Source organism: Perognathus longimembris, chromosome 19 (genome assembly GCF_023159225.1).
Source record: "Perognathus longimembris pacificus isolate PPM17 chromosome 19, ASM2315922v1, whole genome shotgun sequence".
NCBI lineage: Eukaryota > Metazoa > Chordata > Mammalia > Rodentia > Heteromyidae > Perognathus > Perognathus longimembris.
This window is the reverse complement of record NC_063179.1, coordinates 4,291,500-4,314,149: the sequence shown is the minus strand read 5'-3', so window position 1 is coordinate 4,314,149 and position 22,650 is coordinate 4,291,500. Positions and strand designations below refer to the sequence as shown.

Below are 22,650 nucleotides of genomic sequence, written 5' to 3'. Positions count from 1 at the left end.
GAGTATAGATAGCGGTCTAGGTTTTGTTGAATCCTTCTTAAACTCTCTTCTAATACTTTGCCCAGAATAATCCTGGAAATGTTCTACTTCTGTCTACCCTGCTTCATTTTTGTCTCAACCCTGTGAATGCTTATGCTCTACGTGTCATGGCTTAGCTCCTCGAATTTGCTGATGACTTTAATAACTGTTAGTGAGGCAGGGCATCACCTTCTGGTGAGGGCAGAATAAAGAGAAACTTGGCATTAGAATCACGTAATTAAATATTTCCTCTAGATATCTCCAGTGATCATACATACTCAGGGAAATGTGAAAGCGACTTTAGTATAGACTATGGGCTAATATTCATAATCTGTCTATTAACTTGAAAATACTTGGCTTGGAGGCTTTCTGGAGATGTGAGTTGTCTTTCTCTCACTTCCTTGCCGACTAAAGTCTCAAAATAGATCAGGCCATGTTAAAGACAGCCAAGCCCACTGAACTTATTAGGCAAAAAACCTTGAGAAATCAATAAGTGAGAACATACTTTTAAAAGTAATGTCTCCTTGGGAGAGATCAAACTCAATACAATAGTCCTAATTGTGTTCCTTCTGTAATATGACTTACTGAGTATTCTGAAACGCTTTTAAATGTATTTTACAGGCATTTAACAAGAACAACTTGATCCTGGAGGAAAGAAACAAATACTTCAACCCACATCTCACTGGGAAGACCTATTCCAACGCCTACTTTACAGATCTCAATAATTACGATGAGTACTAATAGCTCGTATAGTTTTTGGCTTCTTGTAAAACCCCCCTGTTTCTCAAAGCCTGTGCTCCATGACCACCTGTGTTCCCGAGGCTTCCGATAGGGTGCTTGGGTCAAGTTCAAGTGCATTTCTAGCCAAGATTGTCCCGTGGCTACCAAAACTACACACCTGAGAAGCAACAACAACCACAACAAAATCTAAGTGCAACGTGGTGAAAATCTGGTCTACGACAAATTGTTGAATGGGCCACAGTGTGAAGTATTGTTCTTTTTTTATTTGTTTGTTTGTTTTCTAATTGTGTCCATTGCATTTCTCTAATAGGTTTGTTATTTTCATGAGCTTTATTTTACATTCACCTTGAAAGGAGACTTTAGAAATTGAAAGTCACCTGCCTTCGGCGTGCGAGTCTTCACGTTGTTTTAATTTGAGAAAATACGCACTTTATCTGAGACGCCCTCCCTCCACCAGGCTCATGAAGATGGATTCCGGCAGGCAGGTGCTCCCCTCGAGACTCCCGTGCCCCCCCAAGTCGGGAGAACACCATGGATTCTTGTCTTCAAGTCCCCTGGCCTTGGGATGATTCTGCTCTGACCTGCACCTGCCGGAGCCGCCGGCGGCCATCACCACCCAGGAGTGAGCGGCCCGCGTCCTGGGGGGCCCACACCAGCCTGGGGCTCACTCTGGGGGCTCACGGCCTTCCGAGGGGGGCTCCTTCCAGGCTCCCGCCGGCCTGGAAGCCGAGTCTGGTCCACAGCGATGTGCAGAAGAGCCGGCCCACACCTAGGCCGAGTGCTGAGCGTTTGGATAGACCCCCCCACCTCCTACCTTCCTGCACAGAAAGATCTGGAACATTTATGATACCGATTTGAGAAAGTACTGCACCGGACCTGGAATTAACTGTTTAAACGTCTCTATGGCATTGTGCCAAGTGCCGGAAGAGCTGGGACTTCATGGGGAGTGCCTTTTCTTACTCTCCACCCCCACGGGTGTGGCTGATGTATGGCAGTCAGCACAGGCCACCCATCCCCCGCAGGAAGTGACATCCAGTGTTCTCTGTCACTTGCTGCCCCCGGCAGGGGAGGAGGAGATGCTGGACTCTGCGCCTTTCCTCTATGTTCACCTGGGCTCGGCCTCACCCACTCGCCTCTCTCCTTGGAGGCCATGGTGGTTCAAAGTCACCCTGAGAAGTTTGGGGCTGAAAACGAGTTCAAGTGATGCCCGTGGTCTCAACCTTTCACCGCTGGTTCACATTTCAGAGTGTTAGGAGACTGTTCATAGAGTTCCCCCCACCAAAAAAAAAAATAACAATAAACCCGATGTTACGCCTTAACAACTGACACGCAGCTCATAGCAGTTGTGTGAACAGTAAAGACAGAATTGAAAAGATTCATTTGATCCCTGTGGCCATTATGATAAATGGCCTAAATAGACACTAATACCTACTCCTGTGGATGAAAGAAACTGCAAATCTGTGAAGGCATGCAGTCTGGGAGGTGAGGAACACAGCTTTCTTGGCGTATGTTTTACCTTATTTGACTTAAAGAAGCAAACCTCAGAAAGTGTTAGAAAAATCCTGGGACTAATAATGAAATTTCTGAGTTCATGATATCTTCCTATGAACCAGATTTGCAGACATAATGAGAATGGCAGGTGGGCCGTCTGAGATCTTACAGGATTTCTCTGGTGAGATTTCACACGGCCTTTGGTGCATTTCCCGTCGGCTGCAATGGAGTGCTTGGCCGTACCTGTGCAGTAAAGTCCGGTCCCACAAAATTTAGCAGGTACCTTCCTGACTGATTCTTCTGAATGGATGGGTTTTTATTGGAAGCTTCAGCTCATCTCGATCACTTATTTTATAAGAAAAAAAAAATTCCTCATTGCTTAGCACATAGCTTTTGTTTAATCTCCCCCTTCTGAATATTTTCTTAGCTTAAAAGGCCATCTTATATTTTTCTCGCAGAGGATACCAATATTTCAAGAACTTGTCACTGGACTTGATGGGACATGCTTTCCGAATGGCAGCTAAGCTTGACTGTAACCCGTATTACTTCACGACTCTCTTTCCACCCCCCCCCCCCCCGGGAGATTTCGTGTCATGGCTAAGGAAAAGGAAGCAATGGTCATTTCTAGTCCCTGCCACTCCGCGTTCTGGCCACCACTCCCTTCTGGGCTGTTCTCTTATTTATGAGAATAACAGTTGGTTTGGGATGATTTGAGCTTTGTTGGCTATGATGTTTAAAATATTTTTTATGATTGCTTATTATATTTTCCATGAGAATTTCCATGATGCTGTCGAGCTCCCTTGTCTGTCAGTTCTTCCCCAGAGCAGTCAACCCTCTTCGTCTCTGAGGGGCCCTTGCATCTCACGCAGCGGAGCATCCTCATTCTGAGTGGAACTTGGGGTAACTCCACTAAGCCCACGAGTGCTACCACCAAAGAGGGCTGCGGGGCCTCCCATCAGAGACCACAGCCACCGGGGGTGGCACAGGAGTCACGCAACCACTTTTGCAAGTGACATGACTACGTGGAGTCCCACTTTTCTAGTAATTTAACCAGTTTTTTTTATAAGGCATTTAGTTGAAAGAGTCACCTTAAATCAACTCACATGCAAACTCTGGAAGCCGTAGGTGGCACTGGCCATGCCAACACATTCAGGCACATTCACACCCCCGTTGTGTCATGGCACACTTGGAGACTGCTGTTGACGTAGCACACCCATGTATGATCACCTACCACCCTCCTCTGTGATTAGCTGGAGTTATAAATGATCAGATTCTAGAAGCCATTTTCAGCACCCTGCTTCTTTGGGCAATGGGTGTGAACTAGTCAAGCTTCATGCTCATTTTGGCCCATAAAATGCACAAAAGGGACTACTATGCACAGTATATTGCTATGTAAAATAGGCTAGCTACCATTCTCAAATTTACTTTTGCTACTCGCTCATATTATGGTCATTAATTCAGTTCAATTTAAAGATATTTCATAACTACAAATACTGAGCCAAGGCCTTTATGTTGTCTATTTTGATAACCTAGTAAACTAAAATATTGCTTTGATCCTTGCTTCTTTCCCCTTGTAGAAATTGAAAAGAAGTGAACAAGAGATCATGTTGGATTCTTGGTAGCAGCTTTTTCAATGGATTATATCTGTGGACTTATATTACGTATGCACATATATTAGGAGATGGATCAAAGTGTTTTTTTTTCAACTTTTCATAACTCATTGCATTAACAGAAGTGTGGCATACATTACAGAAGCATCAGGAATGCAGACATGTTCTCATTTTAAAATATAATTCACACTATGAAGTACTTAGAAACCCATGAGAATAAAATTCAGAGTCTGGCCCAAAGTGCACAGTTCCCTGTAAAAGCCTAGTGTCAGAATGTAGTCTTTTTACATGATCATGTTAGTTCTGCCACATGCAAGCCTGCTTCCCGTGCCCACTCCTACTCTACTGTGTGGCTCTAGTGGACATAGCCAGTCAAGGACATGTTCAGACCCAGAAAGAGAAAAGCAGAGGTGAAAACTCAGTCTGTGGCATTTCTAAACCAAAATGTAAGTGGGGCAAGACCTCTTCTTATCTCGTCAGAAATCTCAACATGACCCTCTTCATCCTCAGCTTTTTTGACTACTGTCAACTAGTTCAAATGTTAGATAAACATGAGCAGAGAGGACATTTGGATTCTGGAAAATGGAAAAGCTGTTTTTCTATCATGAAACTTAAGAAAGCAATGCTGAGCTGTCTTCTCTACAAATGCAGATTGTTTACTTCCTCGTACAACGTTGCTAGTGCCTTGTTTAAATGATGACTCGTCGTTACTGGATGTTTTGGTTGCCATGAGAAGCGGAGTTGATTGGAAATAGTTGGAAGCAGATCACTCTTGCATGCCTGTCTGAACTCAGGAATAGAAAGTGACCAAGAATCTCCTAGCAGGGCAGTGGTGTGTTCAGAACAGAGGCCAGTACGCTCAGCCACCCAGAGGTTGACTTCACACTGATATTTCCATCTTCTAGAGAGCTCGGGTATCTGTTCTGTAATGGGAATGTCAACATGGTGCCGGTGAAAGTCAGACAGTTTGTTTCTGTGGCTCTAGGAAAACCAGACATAGGCTGCTAACAGCTGACAGTGAGGTTGGAATAAGAACCACCTATTGCCTGATGCATTTCATCATTTTAGTCCAGCGTCAGAACTGTCACACACGCACACAAAAAAACAACCAGTCAAATGGTTTTCTTTGTGCTAAAGTTGATTGGTTTTATCTTATTCCATGACTGGAGTAAAATCAAACTTGCAACTCTGCACTTTGAAAGAAAGCACCATATAAACCTTCAGCCCAGTCTCCCAGGGTCACCACTTGAGCCCTTACTATTGGCCAGAAAATGCGCACGCGTGGCGCAGTGTTGGATTCTTCAACAGTGTGTGGCAAAAGTTATGGGTTATGCCACTTGATTTGACTTTAACCATGTTATGGCTTATTTTGTGTTTATTTGCTGTTGCCTGTTTTGTGATTTAAAAAAAATAAACTTAGTTGAGATGGTTTCTTTATAATTTTTCTTTCATTGAAACTGCTCCAAAATAACTTCAACAGTTCATCAACTAACTCACAGAGTTACTGATCTTACAATTGATTTTAAAGACAATGTAGACTAATGATAACAATAGTCTTTTCATGAGTGAAATCTCTCTTCACTTCCCCTCCATTTGAATGGAAAAAAAATGGTATTTTTCTCTGTGGGATTGTTGGTGAATTGCTTTTGTGTTTCCTCACAAGTGATTGCACACACCACATTAAAAAAAAAAAATTAAGTGTGATGGTTTTCAAGCTTTCCTTTGGTCTTTTTAGACATTAGCCACTGCAATTTCCAGTAGTGTCACTGTTTTTGTTTAGTTTCTGTCCGTCACTTTACTAGCCTTTGGTTTACTGACACCTGAAACGTTGTTATCAGGAAATCTAAGTGTAGGGCACTGATGGTGGTATTCTAAGAAGGAGTTCATTCTGTCTTGGGTTGGATCAAATGTGGAAGTTCAGGAAAGAGGTGAGTAGGGTCTTGGGTCTTCCCTGGCTAACAGTAGAAACCACCTGCTCAAGCTCCTTTTCCTCTAATAAGAACAGTCATAAGGCAAAAACTGGCTGTGATTCCAGCAGTGAAAAGTGTGTGCTTGCTAACCTTGGTGCATTGCCAAGATCTTCATTTCTACCCTACTCACTTTTTTAAACAATTCACAAAGAACCTCCCTGAATACTGCCCTGTGCAGCCAACTTCCTCGTCTTCTCCTGGTCATCTCTATTCGCCAACATTCAAGGGAGAGGGACAGAATCAGAGAATCCTAATTATGTACAATATAAAATGTATTATATTTTTTGTACTTATACTTTATGTAAATAATATGTCTTATTCAGTTGTATGTGAGTATTAAAATAAATCCTACCATTTAGGAAACAACTTAGTAGCATTTTTTCTTTGCCTAGCTCCAGAGTAAAGTGTGTCCTGAGATACACGAAGGCTCCCTGCAAGATCCAGTTCCATAGAGTGGAACCGAGCCTTACCTCCTCGGCAAACCCAGAAAACCCCAAAACAAGCTCTGCTTTGACCTTCTGGTCCTCGGGGACCCTGTAGGGGTGGGGAGGGGGACAGAGCAGGACCGTGCAGACTTGTGAGGCTATGGAAAGAACTTGTAGAAAAGTTTCCTGGACACCAAGAACTGTGATAAGGAAAGCCAACCAGATTCCCTGTTAACAAGGGTAGGTGCTGGGCCAGCTGATGGATGAATTAAGTGGCATGAGGGAGCACGCCATCATAAGGTTGTTCCTGAATGCTCAGCTACAGAGAAATCACAGGAAAGCCACATTTCAATACTCAAATGCTCACCTTTCACTAGGTAATCATTTCAACATTTAAATATTTGGATCTCAGTATGCCAATATTCAGGCTGTCATTTTAAAAGAAAATGCACACAGGTATACGTATCTTTATATCCCTAACATGTATCCACATAAATATGCATAGGCATAATAATATATGTACATCTATTTTCAGTTGGCTATGAAATGAAAAACTCTGCTTATAGCGAGGCTCCAAACTGACATAACAAAATCAGGTAAACTTCGTGAAATATGTTACAGGATTAAACTACTTTAACCTCACCTTGAAAATACTGAAATTTTTAGTCTTCCACAAAGAGTAGATATTTGAGTGTTACTTGAGAAAGTAACTAGGATAAATCATTACCATACTATCATTTTCTATCTTATTATAATATTTACATGGTGTCATTACAGTGTTCAGATAGTCTTCTTAGAATTTTCTTCATTTGTTATTTAAAAATAAAGTTGAAAATCAATTTGAAATCTTTCTGGACTGCTTTGAAACCTATGGTGTATTTTTCCATTAAAGTATGTTTTAAGACCTAATTTGTCAAGAAACTTGAGAACGACTTGAGTGTGTGTAGAAGTGTAGGTATGTAATATAAGATGGAAATGTCCTACATTCATGTCTGAAACATTTTTTCTGATATTATTCTCACTTCTAAATAGATATGATTTTGCTTGTAGAATCAAACAACGTTTGTTCACTGAAAAACTGAGTAAATTACAAAGGCTTTGCTAGGTTCTACTTGGATAGTTACATGACACTTCCATGTAAGGAAAATTCTATTTTCTCAAGAGGAATTTCTCTCCACCTCACCTTCTTCTTCAGATGAAAAATCAGAGAGGAGATGGAAGACAGGGGCCTGATTTCACACCAGAGACATTTGACTAAGGCTGAGAATTCAGAAAATGGTGAATGACTCATCGGTATCTTCATACCTTTCCTCAAACCTGAGTCCCATCACAATTTCAGTATCTAGGAGGTAGGCATCGCTACAAGAAATTCACAAAATACATTGGGGGAAAAAGTAGATGTATGTGGGAACAGAAGGAGAGAGTTCAGGCAAGACAGTGGTCTAGAAACATTTCACAACATGCAAATAAGAACAATTTGGTGTCAATGCAGAAACTTGATCTTAAAGCACCGAAGAGAAGAAGCAACCTGAAAATGGACAAAAGAATTGAAAGGGATCCAGAAAAATTAAAAAAATAATAAGAGCTTCCGTTCTGGCTTTGTCTATGCCCCTGTCTCACTGATTGGAAGAGAAGAAACAATTCTTCGAGACCAGATAAGGAGAAACTGTCCAGTCCTGTGGAGCTCTGACACTAGCAATGGGGAAAGCCTGCACTAACTGCAAACCTACATTCCACTACAGAGATGCAACACAGACACAGCAACAGGGAGGGCAGTGCGAGGGGGTGGAATCTGGATCTATTGTTGTCTGAAGCTCACTATGCCTTGCAGACCCGAACCAGCTTCAGTACTGAACACTGTGGGGAAAGATGGGCAGGACATTCATTCATTCAACTCAGATATAATCAGTCAGATGTGGTGGTTGAGGACAAGGGACTGAGCTAGAACCCCACAGAGAACTGCATCAATGACAGACTAGAGTCCCTGACCTGGGAAGCTGAGCTGGGCTAGTGACTAGAGAGATGTAGGGACCTGCCTGTACACCCTACAGTGTCAGCTGTGCAGAGTGACAGCCCCCTGGAAAGCATCACTGTGTAGAAACTGGAGAGGTAGACGTTCTCTGCACCAGCCAGAATGCACTTGTGAGGTCACTGCTCTGGTGATGATGGCCTCCATCTTGGAGAGTAGCAATGGCATATGGCCCTGTAGCAGAGGCCTTTCCAAACACTTTGAACCCCATGAGGCAATGACTCCAGAACTCTTACATCAGAGGAGGCAGGGAACACAGCAGTGCTGTCCTATCTGGCAGCTGCTCCAGCTGTAAGGGGAACCTGCCAACTCTCCTTAACTACTCCTCTGATCATCAGAGAACTGCAAGGCTGAAAGGAGCCAAGGGTGGTCTTGAACTTTTGAATGGGAGGTCTGTGAATTTCTCGTGGATACAAGACCACATACTAAGGTTATCTGTAGACGTCTGAAGAAGAAAAGTTGCTCACATCTAGCTCAAAACAATGAAATCTAAACAGCGCCCTGCACCCTTCAGGTATATATACCCACTGGAACAATTGAAAATGCATTTTTGTGCCCACTGTCTCCACCCTACTTCAATTAAGAGCTGGAATTCCTAGCAAGAGCAACAAGGCAAGAGAAAAAGGGGATCCAAGTAGGGAAAGAAGTAAAACTATCCTTCTTTGTGGATGACATGATCTTATACTTTAAAAATCCTATAGATTCCTCTCCCAAGTTACTTGAGCTGAACTGAAACTTTGGCAGAGTAGCAGGGTATAAAACCAACCCACAGAAAGCATTATCTTTTTGCCTGGGGCTTGAACTCAGGGCCTGAACACTGTCTCTGTTCTTTTTGCTCAAGACAAGCACTTTACCACTTGAGCCACAGCGCCACTTCTGGCTTATTTCTGTTTATGTGGCACCGAGGAATCAAACTGAGGCCTTTGTGCCTGCTAGGCAAGCACACTACCACTAAGCTACATTCCCAGCCCTCATTATCTTTTCTGTGTGACAATGATAAGGAGGTCAAGACTGAAGTCAGGAAAGCAACTCCATTCGTAATAACTTCGGGCAGGGGGGACTAAGAATTAACCAAAGATGTGAAGGACCTCTATTATGAAAACTTTAAAAATTTGAAAAAATAAAATTAAAGCAGATTTGAGGAAATGGAAAAACCTTTCCATGCTCCTGGATTGGAAGGATTAACATCATAAAATATCAATACTACCCAAAGCTTTCTACAAATTTGATGCTATACCCATTAAAATCACAACAATATTCTTTAATCATACAGAGAGGGCTGGGGGCTGGGAATGTGACTTAGCATGTGCCTAGCATGCATGAAGCCCTGAGTTCCTTAACACCACATAAACAGAAAAAGCCAGAAGTGGCTCTGTGGCTCAAGTGGTAGAGTGCTAGCATTGAGCAAAAAGAAGCCAGAGACAGTGCTCAGGCCCTGAGTCCAAGCCCCAGGACTGGCCAAAAATAAATAAATAAATATGATGTAGAGAAATAAATTTTAAAATTCTTATAGAATAGTAAAAGACCCCATGTAGCAAAAGCAATCCTTACCAGAAAGAACAGTATTGGAGGAAAATCAATACTAAACTTCAAACTCCATTACAAAGCAATAGTAATAGAAACAGCTTGGTACTGGCAAAAGAGTAGGCCTGAGGATCAATGGAATTGAATTGAGACCCAGAAATTAACCCACAGACCTATGGCCATCTAATCTTCAATAAGGATTTCAAAAACACAAGATGGAAGAAAGCCTCTTCAACAAATAGTGCTGGCAAAATTGTTTATATACTTGCAGAAAACTGATCCTTCCAATCCAGGAGTATGGAAAGTTTTCCATTTCCTTAAATCTGCTTTAATTTTTTTTCAAATTTTTTAAGTTTTCATAAGAGAGGTCCTTCACATCTTTGGTTAATTCCTAGGGGTTTCCCCCCCCCCCCTGAAGTTATTACAAATGGAGTTGCTTTCCTGATTCCAGTCTCAATCTTCTCATTGTTGCCACACAGAAAAGATAATGAGGGCTGGGGATATAGCTTAGCAGAAGAGTGCTTGTCTAGAATGTATGAAACCCTGGGTTCAATTCCTTAGCATCACATAAACAAAAAAAAAAGCCAGAAGTGGTGCTGTGGCTCATGTGGTAGAGTGCGAGAAACCTAGATCCTTATATAGCAACCTGCACCGAATCAATTTCAAATGAATCAAATACCTCAATGTAAGGGCAGATACTATGGCAACATTACAGGAAGGGGTAGGCAGAACACTAGGGCACCTTTGCACAGGTCAAACCTTTCTAATAAAGATCCAGGATCACAACAAATCAAAGAAATACTGTATAAATGGGAATGTACCAAACTGAAGAGTTTCTACATGGTGAAAGACATAGCTAGTAAGCTAGAATGCCCACAGAGCTATATGCATCAGTCAAAGGCCTCATATCTAAAATATACTTAGAGCTCAAAAAATTAAACCTGCAAAAATAAACCCTCAAAGAAACAACCAACTCAAAGAGTAAATGGGTTAAAGACTTAAAGAGAGACTTCCTAAAAGAAGAAGCAAGAATGGCCAATAGACACATGAAGAAATGTCCAGTATCTCTGGCCATAAAAGAAATGCAAATCAAAACAACATTGAGAGTCCACTTCACCATTGTTAGAATGGCCATTATCAAGAAAACTATCAATAGCAGATGCTGGTGGGGATGTAGCCAAAAGAGAACACGACTACACTGTTGGTGGGAGCACAAACTGGTTCAATCACTCTAGAAAGCATGATATAACATAGACCTTCCTATGACCCAACACTTACACTCCTGAGCATTTATCCAATAGGCCTCAAACAAGGCCACACTAAAGCTAGCGGCACAACCATGTTCACTGCAGCATTGTTTACCACAGCCAAGATATGGAAACAGCTCAGATGCCCCTCAGTGGAAGAATGGATCAAGAGAAATGCATATGTGCACAATGGAATCCTACTCTTCAATCAGAATAAATGTTATTGTACCACTCACAAAGAAATGGAAAGACTTGGACAAAATTATATTAACTGAAGTAAGCCAGACCCAAAGAAGCATAGGTTGCATGGTCTCCCTCATTTTTATAACTAGAACATGCCTATTAATCTACAGGTATACAGACACACTGAATAGTAAAAGACAAAAAATACACTTGGATATAATAAGTTATACAGAAGTTGACATTCACTCAGTGAGACCAAAGGAGGATATTCTTAGGAGAGGATTGCAAGGGCTCAATAGCTATATGTATGTAATCATAGGTTGTACATTGACATGAACTCCAAGAAATCGAAATGAGATTTTTTTGTGTTATCTTGCTTTTTGCTTTTGTTTTTCTCCTTTGTCACTGTCTTTGATTTTTATCTTTTGTCTTGTATGTAAGTGCATTTATTTCAGGGAGTGTAAGAGGGATTACAGAAATGGTGAGACAAAGAGTGAACTCATTCAGAAGTGATACTAGACAAGTATGGTGGAAATGAACTATACAACTTATGGGGGAAGGAGATCAGGAGCAGAAAACTGGGAGAAAAGGAGGGAAGAGGTGACGCTGTTCAAAAAGAAATGCACTCATTCCCTGACTTATGTAACTGTAACCCTCTGTATATCATCTTTACAATAACAATTTAAAATATTTAGAAATGAAGAAAATATATTCTTTGTATTATGTAAGACTTTTTCACCAATAGAGTCTTTGATGGTTGTAATGTTCATGCTATTAAAAACTTACCATTTCATTGCTATTGTTTTTACATTCTTTTTTTTTTTTTTTGGCCAGTCCTGGGGCTTGGACTCAGGGCCTGAGCACTGTCCATGGCTTCTTCTTTTTGCTCAAGGCTAGCACTCTGCCACTTGAGCCACAGCGCCACTTCTGGCCATTTTCTGTATATGTGGTGCTGGGGAATCGAACCCAGGGCCTCATGTATATGAGGCAGGCACTCTTGCCACTAGGCCATATCCCCAGCCCTGTTTTTACATTCTATTTTGGATTTCTGGTTGTTTTTGTTGTTGGCTTTTTTCCCCTCTCCCTTCTTTATTTCAAAAACCTATGCACCCTTTGAAGGTCTTCACATCCAGAGTCTTAATTTCTTTGTCTATAAGATGAGAATAAATTTTAGCCTCCATCATGCTGGCCTTGAAATGATTAAATAGGCTAAGACCTGGGGAGCTCAATTTTAATAAAATAACAAACCAAGAGCATTTTATATATGTTCTCCTTTCCATGTGCACTCGCCCGCTTTCCTAACTTCCTACTGTGTGTGTTAAGAACTTTCAGTATCTGCACCTGTCTCTTTGGATTTGATGGCAGCCCTTTCCACACACCCATGGCTGAATAAAGATCTTTGCACTTGCTAAACTCAGGGGAGGAAGCTGAACCTGGCTTTGTTTAAACATGCTGCACACACCACAGTGTGCCATCAAAGATTTCTTGGCACACTGACTGATAGAGCAACCGCATATCATGTCCTTAAAACTCAGGACTCACAGATAGATAGAGCTTGTTGATTTTCTCAGTATCTTCCCTGTGTGCAGCATTTATAAAGGTGAGTAGCCCACTCAGGTTTGCAGTGGCTGTTACTCTGATTTAGGGACTCTTCAAAGAAAGTAACCCAATGAACTAAGAATCACATAGCATCTCCTTTCCCTACAGGGAAAGAAGAATTTAAGTATTCAAAAAATAATAACTAAAAGCTGCTTTTCCTGTAGGGTTAGGAATAACTAATTCTCTATGTTTAAACAAACTGTTATGATCAAGATCTGGAAGGAGTCACATCATGTATATGTATGATTTAATTATTTGATTTACAGAATCATCTTCTGGCAAGTTTTGAATTTACTTGATGAGAATAGCTAATAAATGGTTATTAAATATACATATACATATATGTAAGCACATACTCTGAAATTTAATGCAATTTAAAATTGTCTTATTATTAACATAATGTTAACTAGGACATTAAAGAAACATTTTGAATTATTAAGTGCATTTACTATCTCTTAAATTGATCCAATGGTTCTTATATAACATAATCAGTTATTATGGGTCTTTTAAAGAACCAGAAAATGTGGCCACCATTAAAACTGAAGTTAGACGTAAGCAACATTTAAGGAAATGTTTTGCTTTTGTGAGCATCTTACTTTCACTCACAAAAGTGTGTTCCTACATCTTGCTTCACTTAACTTATAATTCATTGTTTTTATAGGAATGAACATTTTGAATTTTCATTGTTTAAAATAGATATGATTTCATTTTTTGTCTCTTTGTGGCTATGAATTACAGTATTACTACAAAAAATTTCCATAAATAACCATCAGTGGTAAAGTGTGATTAGGAGTGTATCAAATCACAAGATCAAGTTATGATTGTTACATAATACTTTTACTGCCTTCCTGCCCTTAATGTTGTCAATTTTCCATTTGTTAAGGCTGTTGATTAGAATATTCTTACAAAGATGTATTATAATAGAAATAATTACTGTTATGCTGATGTTTAAGTTTTCCTTATTGGCATAAGGCAATATGCTTAATTCTTAAAATTGTATGGGTTTCCAATCAGTAGTTTAGTCTAAATTATAAGTTGGATTTGTGATTCCCGGTAGGAAATCACAGATGTAGACAAGTTGTTATTATTGAGAGAATCACAATAGGCAAAATAGATTGTATAATATTAACTTCTAAAATTATGACCAAGAAGTATGTGCAGGAGAATATTCTAGTGATAGAGAAGAACTCTTTTCTGAGTGTCTGGGGCAGAAGACATTTCATTCAGTCACCTGCTTGTTCTAGAGATCTCATGTCTCTTTTCCAGTGACCATTTGATTCCAGAAATACGTGGAGAAATTCAGCTTGAGACTGACACTTACTCTACTTTCCTATAATTGTCATTTGGGAATGAGTGATGTTGTTTTCCTTGGAAGATGTGCACTAAAAGTCAATTCTAGCCACTTAACTAACTACAGTAGGCACAAACATTGCTGAGGCCTCACCAGTGTCATAGGAACCCAAGATATTTGAAGTATTTTCCAGAATGCGTAATCCTATGGTTGTGGATGGGCGAGAAAGTGGTAGGTAGTAGTACAAAGATCCTAAAGGTGTTTGTATTCCTGGGAGATTTGAGCCAATGGAGTAAGTTAGGTTACTCATTTACAGTACATAAATACCTCTCTGTCCATTATCCATCCCTAAGTTCACCTTGATTGATATATTGAGAAAGAGAGATGGAGGAGGTGGGTTTTTTTTAATTTTTCTTTTCTCTATACAATGTTGGAGTCCTTAGCAAAAAAGTTTACTGAATATTTCTTTTTCTACATTTCTTTTTTGCCTTTCCTTCTTTTTCTGCTTTTCTTTTTTATGATTAATTTATTTATTGTTAAAGTGATGTACAGAAGGGTTACATTTTCATACATAAGGCAGTGAGTACATTTCTTATCAAGCCTGTTACCTCCTCCCTCAGTTTCCCCCCCCTTTCTCCCTCCCCAAGTTGTACAATAGGATTACAGCATGTTGGTTTGTAAGTATTGTTGTTGCATTGGTTCACCTTTTACCCTCTATTTTGTTGCTCCCCTTCCCTTCCCTAGTTCCAATAAACATATATACAATATCCAGGGTACCGAAATCAGTTCCAGTGACATTAGGGGTAAAACCATGGGGAAGAAAGAAAAAAGAAAAAGGCATAATTTCACATGATATGTTGAAAATAACAACAACAATGGTAAACCACCTATTTTCATAACTTGGAGTTCACTTTTCTTAGCATCATCTTATGTGTTCATATGTACATAGCTTTTGAGCTATTGTGATCTTCTGCTAGGACTATCCTAGAGGTATACATTACCAATGAAGAAACCAAAGAGTCTATGTTTCTTTGAGTCTGATTTACTTCACTTAATACAATTTTTTCCAAGTCTTTCCATTTCCTTATGAATGCAGCAATGTCATTCTTTCTGATGGAAGCATAGAATTCCATTGTGAATATGTGCCAGACTGTTCTTGATTCATTCACCTACTGAGAGACATCTGGGTTGGCCATATAGCAGATGCCTCATACCTAAAGTATACTTAGAACTCAAAAAATTAAATTCCTCCAAAACAAAACCTCAAAGAAACAACTGCTCCCTTAAGAAATGGGCTAAAAGGCTGGGAATATGGCCTAGTGGCAAGAGTACTTGCCTCGTATACATGAAGCCCTGGGTTTGATTCCCCAGCACCACATATATAGAAAATGGCCAGAAGTGGCGCTGTGGCTCAAGTGGCAGAGTGCTAGCCTTGAGCAAGAAGAAGCCAGGGACAGTGCTCAGGCCCTGAGTCCAAGCCCCAGGACTGGCCAAAAAAAAAAAAAAAAAAAAAGAAATGGGCTAAAGACTTAAAGAATGACTTCTTTGAAGAAGAAATGAAAATGGCCAAGAGGCACATGAAGAAGTGCTCTACATCACTCACCATAAAAGAAATGCAAGTCAAAACAACATTAAGATTCCACCTCACCCCAGTAAGAATGGCCACTATCAAGAAGACTAATAACATCAGATGCCGGCGGGGATGTGGCCAAAAGGGAACTCTACTAGCTGTTTGTGGGAATGCAAACTTGTTCAACCACTCTGGAAAGCGGCATGGAGGTTCCTCAAAAGGCTAAACATAGAACTCCCCTAGGACCCAGCAACCCTGCTTTTGGGCATCTACCCAAAGGATTACAAGCAAGACCACACTAAAGCTACCAGCCCACAAATTAGCCCTCGGACAGCCCTGTGCTCTCATGTCTTCAACATGGAAGCTTTACTTGTGCCTTGAAACAAAATGTAGGATTGTTGGAGATTTCTGCCGTGTGGATTTGGGGTTGCTTTGGTTTCCATGTCTCCCAGTTAAAAACTTGGTATTCAATGACTGGTGGACTCCTTTCCTTCAGGACTTAGTTATTTGCAAACAGCACTACCTCCTTTAGGAACAGAAACTTAGCCTGGAGGAGGGCACACACCTCTCCATTTGAGATGTTCAGCTGCACCTGCTGCACCATCCGGCTTCCTGTGTCCTCGTGTCTGTGTAAGGAATGGTGTGCCTGGAGATGGAGTGTTGGTGTCTCCACTGAATTCAGCACACCTTCGGCTTCTAGGGCTTTCTGTAGTGTTCACCTCTCCTTACACTTAAGCAATCTCCATTGAGTGTTTTAAACTCCCATCTCCGTTGAGTCCTACTTCCTTCCAGCCACCTTTCCCCTCTTGCGCCTTCCCCAGGCTGACCCCTTGGAGGTGAGGTTCGTGGGCCCTCCCACGTACTTTTCCCTACTTGATTGATCAGAGTCTTCCCTGGATGCCGCGGGTGACTCGATTTCCATGGTGTGAGTTGTTGAATTGGAATTCCTAATGCTACATGCGCCCTTCCTCTCCATCCTTTCCTCTTGCAAAGAGTTCCCATGTTGGACACGGAGTGTGGAGGAGTCTCCACAGCTTGAGTTTCCTTTCCACTCTGCAGGCCTTTGCTCTACCCAGACACGTTCCCTCATCTGAAATACTCAATGCTTCAATTCCTAGAACATAACTCATACCAGTGCTTCCTGACTAAAAAAAACAACTTCTGATAACTGATCTTGACAGGTGTGTTTAACAGCCATCCACACTCCTAAATTTAAATATATCCTAGTGTATTGTGAGAAAATAAAATCCTACGATTCTCAGTTCCTGACTGTGCCCTTGGGTGATTCCGGTTTTCATATTCACTGGAAAATTTGGAATGATACCTATCATCCCTTTCACTTTCATAAAATTAATGTTGAAGTATGAGCCATGGAGGCACAGAAGCACAATGAAATGAAGTTATCTCTCGGTGTGTTGTTCTGAGTTATTAGCGTGTCCTTAGCTCTCACAGATTATAACTCTCAAAAGAAACACAAAGATGTCATGCATCCGTGAATTACCTGTGGAGCACTATCCTGGAGAAAATTCCAGTCCCAGTATCAACTCACAGTCTATCTACTGTACGACCTGAAACTTGGAAACTACTAGAGAAGGAATAGGGAAAACACTGAAACATATCCGCATGGGTAGTGACTTCCTGACTAGAATTCTCATGGCTCAGTAAATAATTGTGAGGATTGGCATATGGGATATGTCAAACCACAAAGTCTGAACAGCTAAGGACATAATCACAAGACTGGAGAGAGAGATTTCAGAGTGGGAGAAGATATCGGCCAGCTGTATATCTGACAAGGGCTTAATAACCAGAATATGCAATGAGCTTTTAAATTCCCCAAATTCAAAGAGTAAGTGAACTGATCGGACACTTCTCAAAAGAAGTGCAAATGGCCAATAAATACACAATGAAATGCCTCTGTGATATATATATGTATATACATATATAAACATATATACATATAAACATATATGCATATTATATATACTATATACATATATACATATATAAACAAATGTCACTGAAAGCTATTGAATAAAAGCAGATAGTAAGGCTAATACTAGAATAATTATAATTGGGGAGGGTGAGAGTAAGCACCTGCCAGCATTTATTTACCTGATTAAAAGACTGTACCTGCATGTGAACATTGTGGCAAAACCTTTCACCTCTGCACACACGCAAAAACAAAAGACAAGAGTGTGAAACAGGCCCAATCTGGAGAGTGGGTGTTAGTGGGAGGAGAGAGGACGAGTGGAGAAAATGAAGGAGGGTGAATATGGTCAAAATATTTTATCTACATGTGTAAAAATGGCAGCGACTGGTTTGGGAAGAGGGAGAGGGAGAGAGGCGGGTCGGCTCAAGGCACGTATGTGCGTATGTGGACATGTCAAAACAAAACTCTCTTGTGCAACCAAACTGGAATTTATGATTATAACTTTCATTTGGAGTCTTGAATCTCCAAGCAGAAATGATTATTTCTTCAAGGTCCTGTGAGATGACTTTATTTTCTATTATAGAAACAAAATTTAAATTCATTTTTCTCAGAGCCAATGTAACTGTGGAGCCGGGAGACTGTTGGGTATGTAGCTTGCTTCTCTCTATGGGCCCCGGCTGTGTGCCCTTTCCACTGCTCCCGTCCACGGTGACCAAGCTTTGCCCTGTCTTCATATCTGCCATGTCTGTTAGGGTCTTGGAACACAGCAGGTCTTCTCGGGAAGCCGCTTTCAAACCTAAGAAGTGAACAAACTAACAGGAGGATTTCCCCTGTTTTAACCTTGGGTAATGGAGCACACTGTGTGTTGGACGCAGGCGATTTCTTCAGGCAACTTCCAACCCCCACCTGGCTTCGTGACTCCCCACTCCCTGAACCCAAGGCGCCCTCGGCAGAACTGCTAGTGGACAGCAGCCCACCCTCTGGTGCAAGAGGGCCCAGCTTGTGATCGTTTAGGCCTCCCCTTTTCATATTGGGGATAAGATGACCTGAGGAATAAAACAAAGACGAGAAGGCTGGCAAGGCTTCGCTCACTTGTGAAGAAGCCAGAACTGCGGGGCGACACAAGGGTCAATTGCGGAAGAACAGGTGCGCTCCCCGGGCTGAGCTCATCAGCATGGCTTACAGAAGGGAGGACACCCGGGCGTCTGAGGAGGTCACCGTCCCGGGCTGGGGGAGGGCGTGTCCAGGCTTCCTTCACACCCACAGCATCTTCTCGCTTCTCCATCTTCATCCCCAGCCCGGATGCTAGGAACCCAGAGCGTGGAGAGACCGAGGTGGCCTCAGCAGGACCTCCAGGAAGCGTGATTGGAGCCCAGGGCTACACTCAACCCCTGGAAGAGCAAAGTGAACGAGCCCCTCTTCAGGCAGAGAGTGTGCACTGGACAGACCAGGGGAAGAAATCCCAGCTCCGAACACGTGGAGCCGGGCGCTGGTGAGCCATCAGGAGCGAATGGAGCCGGTGGGAAGCGCGGTGGCAGCCGCTGGGGGAAGGCCCAGGCCCGGCCGCTCCCTCGGGGCGATGGCATCATTAAGATTGGCTTCAGGAAAACCATGACAAAAACACGAAATTACTCCAACATCAATTTGCTCACAGAAATGAGGCTAGCCAAAGAACAGCCTCTAATGTCTTTCCACAGGCGTAGAATGTTTAAAGGCATAAAAGCCTGCTTTCGAGTAATTCGGATTTTTCTGAAGTACGTGTATACGCGCAGTGGTACAGCCCCATGCCTTGGCATCGGGCTGACAAGGAAAGGACCTGGGCTTCGACATTTGCTTATTTAGAAAGCAAGAGCTTGGAGGTGCAGGAGTGAAATGCCCCCATCTAATGAGGACATGGGGGAAGAAACTTCCAGAGGATCTGATTATAGACAGGACAACATCGGAGCAGGTGTGAGCGTAAGGCTCCCTCCATGCCAAGTGCTCTTAACGGATTTCCATAGCCTTAGTGAAAGCTGTCCTGGGGAATCTTGGATGTGAAAAACGCTCACCATTTATTCTCATAAAGCTAAATAGAAAATATAATTTGAGAAAAGGCATCAAAGTAAAGGTCATTATTGCCTAATGAGAAGAAAACGGTTGAAAGTAAAAAAAAAATCATAAATCATATTATTGTGCTAAACCCAAGAAAGCAAAATAATAAATTCCAGGTGAATGAGGAAGAGGGAGACGCGAGTGGTTATTTGTGTTGCATAGCAAATACCCTGCAATTCGGCAACGTCAGCATGTTGAGGACCATGGATTCAGTGGGTCTGAAATTCCCAAGGTGAAATCTGGCCAATTCAGCTTTCATCCGGAACTCAGAGGCTGGGGTCAGCCGCAGAGTGGTCAGCGCTGGCCGCCAGCGGGGATCTCAGTCCCCCAAGGGGCCTCTCCTGTGGGTCTGGCTCCTGAGGACAACCCTTGTGCCTGAGAGGGAGAAAGGGGAAGAAGAGGGAGATGGGAGGTATTTTATCTCTGCCCGCCACACCTACTGTTTCCTAATGCAATTCCTGTTCTCTGTTGTTGGCAGCGTGCTGAATCCTTGCAAGAAAGGGTGCTAGTAACATAGTAAAAAAGAGCATGCAGAAAGCAGGAGGAGGAACCTGCCTGGTTATCTTGGCAAATAAAATCTTACTACAAATGCACATCTGGGGAAGGACGTTTGGCAGCTGGCCAGGTGTACGGGTATCCGTGCGCCACTAATAATTTAGGGTCACATTGTCCAAAAAGTAATGGACTCCTTACCTGACTTATTATGTACCTGTAACCCTATATCACGTTTATAATAACAATAAAAAGCCTAAACAATCTAACACACACACACACACACACACACACACACACAAAGAAAAATATTTTAGGGCTAATTAGGACTGCTACTAGTAATTCCAGCCAGAGCCAGCGTGATCCGGCGGTGGGAGACAGAGTTACTATGTGGCTTGTTTATTCCTGTGTCGGGTAAGTGTCTTGGAGTTGCCATAACCAAGTGCCACAAAGCCAGCAATTGAAAACTAGAGAGGTTTATTTGCTCGCAGTTCTGGAGGAGGGAAACCTGAAACCAGGGTTCTGATGGCGCCCGGCTCCCGGTTCCCACGTGTGGAATTGGGTCCCTGTGACCCAGGGCTCCACGGCCCGCGGCTCTGGGCTTGGACCACAGGGCTCCAGGCCGCTCTTCTCACATGGTTCTTGATGTTATTGATGTTCCTGCATCCCTGTCGTCCTTTTGCCATCTCTTCCTTTTCTGTTTCGGGTAGAAGGTTGTGCAAATTCACTCAGTCAGCGCACAGTGTTGCTAGTGTAAGGCAAAGACAACACACCACGAGGAAGGTCCCGTGAAGGCAGGATTCTTAGGAGTGGTTAGACAGTTGGTTGATCATGGAACACCTACCAATTTCATGCCCGCATTTCCGGCATTCGTTTATACAGTCCTGCTAAATGCCATTCCCAGTAGCCTTGAATTCATCACCGGAGTATTTCAAATGTCAACAAAGATGAATTCTAGAGCTCTAATTTCTTAATCAGTAAACACGCTTCAGGGTAGATTCAAGTGTTTATGAAGTCTGAATCCCCAATGTTTCATTTTGTTAGAACTACAGATCCTACAGATGAGAACAAAGGACTTCAACCTGTGAAAAATTAGAATTCTATAAAATAAAATGCATCTCATTAGAACACTTACAATGCTCACACCTTACTCCCAGAGCGCCCAGCACAATGGCCCATTCTAATCCACCTCAATGGTTTTCCTCTTCAGTCTCAGGAAGGGATTCCCAGGTGTAACACACTTACTCCGCCAGGTCCTCCGCGTTCCATCCTCGTGACGAACTGTGCTTTCAGCCAGGCTCGAGCTGAGCACCCAACCGTCTTGTTTTTATTTCAGACGTTATAAATGGGGCCTCATGCCCTTGACCACGGCGGGGGGGGGGGGGTTGCATCAAAGGATGGTTTTTCTTTGGACATCACAGTGTGTTGTTTGCTGGCAGTTTGAGTGCTGGAATGTATGGTGTGCATGTCTGTGTGCGTGTGTATGTGTGTGAGAGAGAGAGAAAGAGAGAGATTTAGATGCTAGAGAAACTGGTTTGGGCTTTTGAACATCCCCATCATATAGTACAGATTTCTTCTCCAAGTTCCTTATGATTACAGAAATATATATATATATATAATATGTATATTTGTATACAAATATATATTATATAACTATATATTTATATATAAATTTATATTCATATATTTATATATAAATTTATATTCATACATAAATATATAATATATCATGTAAATATATTTATATAAGACAAGTGTTTCTATATAAATGTATCATATGATATATCTAATTATATTGTATTTGATATATATATAAATTCTACAGATATAAATTCATAGATAATTATTTACACATATATTTATATATTATGTAAATATTTACAAATATATTTATATATCATTTTGATAATTTGTTTCAGCATTATGTGTTGAATCTGAATATTTATACCTACAATATTAAGGTTTTTACTTTGTCATTTGATTCTTTTAGGAAAGTATGCATGTTGTTTTATGCCTTAAACACCTGCTTTATGGAGGATAATCACTTGAGATCTCACAATGTTTATCGCTACAACTCTTGATTGCTCTTGGCTCCCTGATTCCCCTTACCCCGCAGAGGAAATGTCTGCTCACATCGCACAATGCCAGGCCCTTTCTACCTCTACTACGGCTGCCAGCACACCCAGCTCAAAGGCAAGCTTCTAGGACTGACCTCTGACCTCTGTGCCACCTGGAAATGCTCAACCTGGGATCCTCAGATTTCAGTCTCCTGAGTAGCTAGGATTAAAGGTGTGAGCCACCAGCCCTCAGACACTTGGGTGCTTTTTGTTAATGTGGAACAGCCAGATGTGATCCTGGGAACGTTTTGAAAGATAAAAGTGGAAAGGTTTAAGAGCTGGGGAGACACCTTTCCCTTCACTCTCTCCTGAGAACGTTTCA

At 41.7% G+C, this 22,650-nt stretch overlaps 1 protein-coding gene and 1 long non-coding RNA gene across 3 annotated transcripts in view; one reads left to right on the top strand and one right to left on the bottom strand.

Moving 5' to 3' along the window:
• The window catches only part of Sema5a (semaphorin 5A), a 371,169-nt gene extending 364,976 nt beyond the window's left edge, over positions 1-6,193 (top strand). For both annotated transcript variants that reach the window (XM_048368447.1, XM_048368446.1), the window contains exon 23: positions 640-6,193. In XM_048368447.1, coding sequence (XP_048224404.1) covers positions 640-759 — 120 coding nt within the window. In that variant the 3' untranslated portion in view covers positions 760-6,193. The remainder of the gene's footprint in view (positions 1-639) is intronic.
• Positions 1-6,589, bottom strand: part of LOC125367754 — a 31,013-nt gene extending 24,424 nt beyond the window's left edge. The window contains exons 1-2 of the long non-coding RNA XR_007214144.1: positions 6,579-6,589; positions 4,957-5,046 (exon numbers count right to left, since the gene is read on the bottom strand). This is a non-coding gene — a long non-coding RNA (uncharacterized LOC125367754). The remainder of the gene's footprint in view (positions 1-4,956; positions 5,047-6,578) is intronic.
• Positions 6,590-22,650: the final 16,061 nt, after the last annotated feature.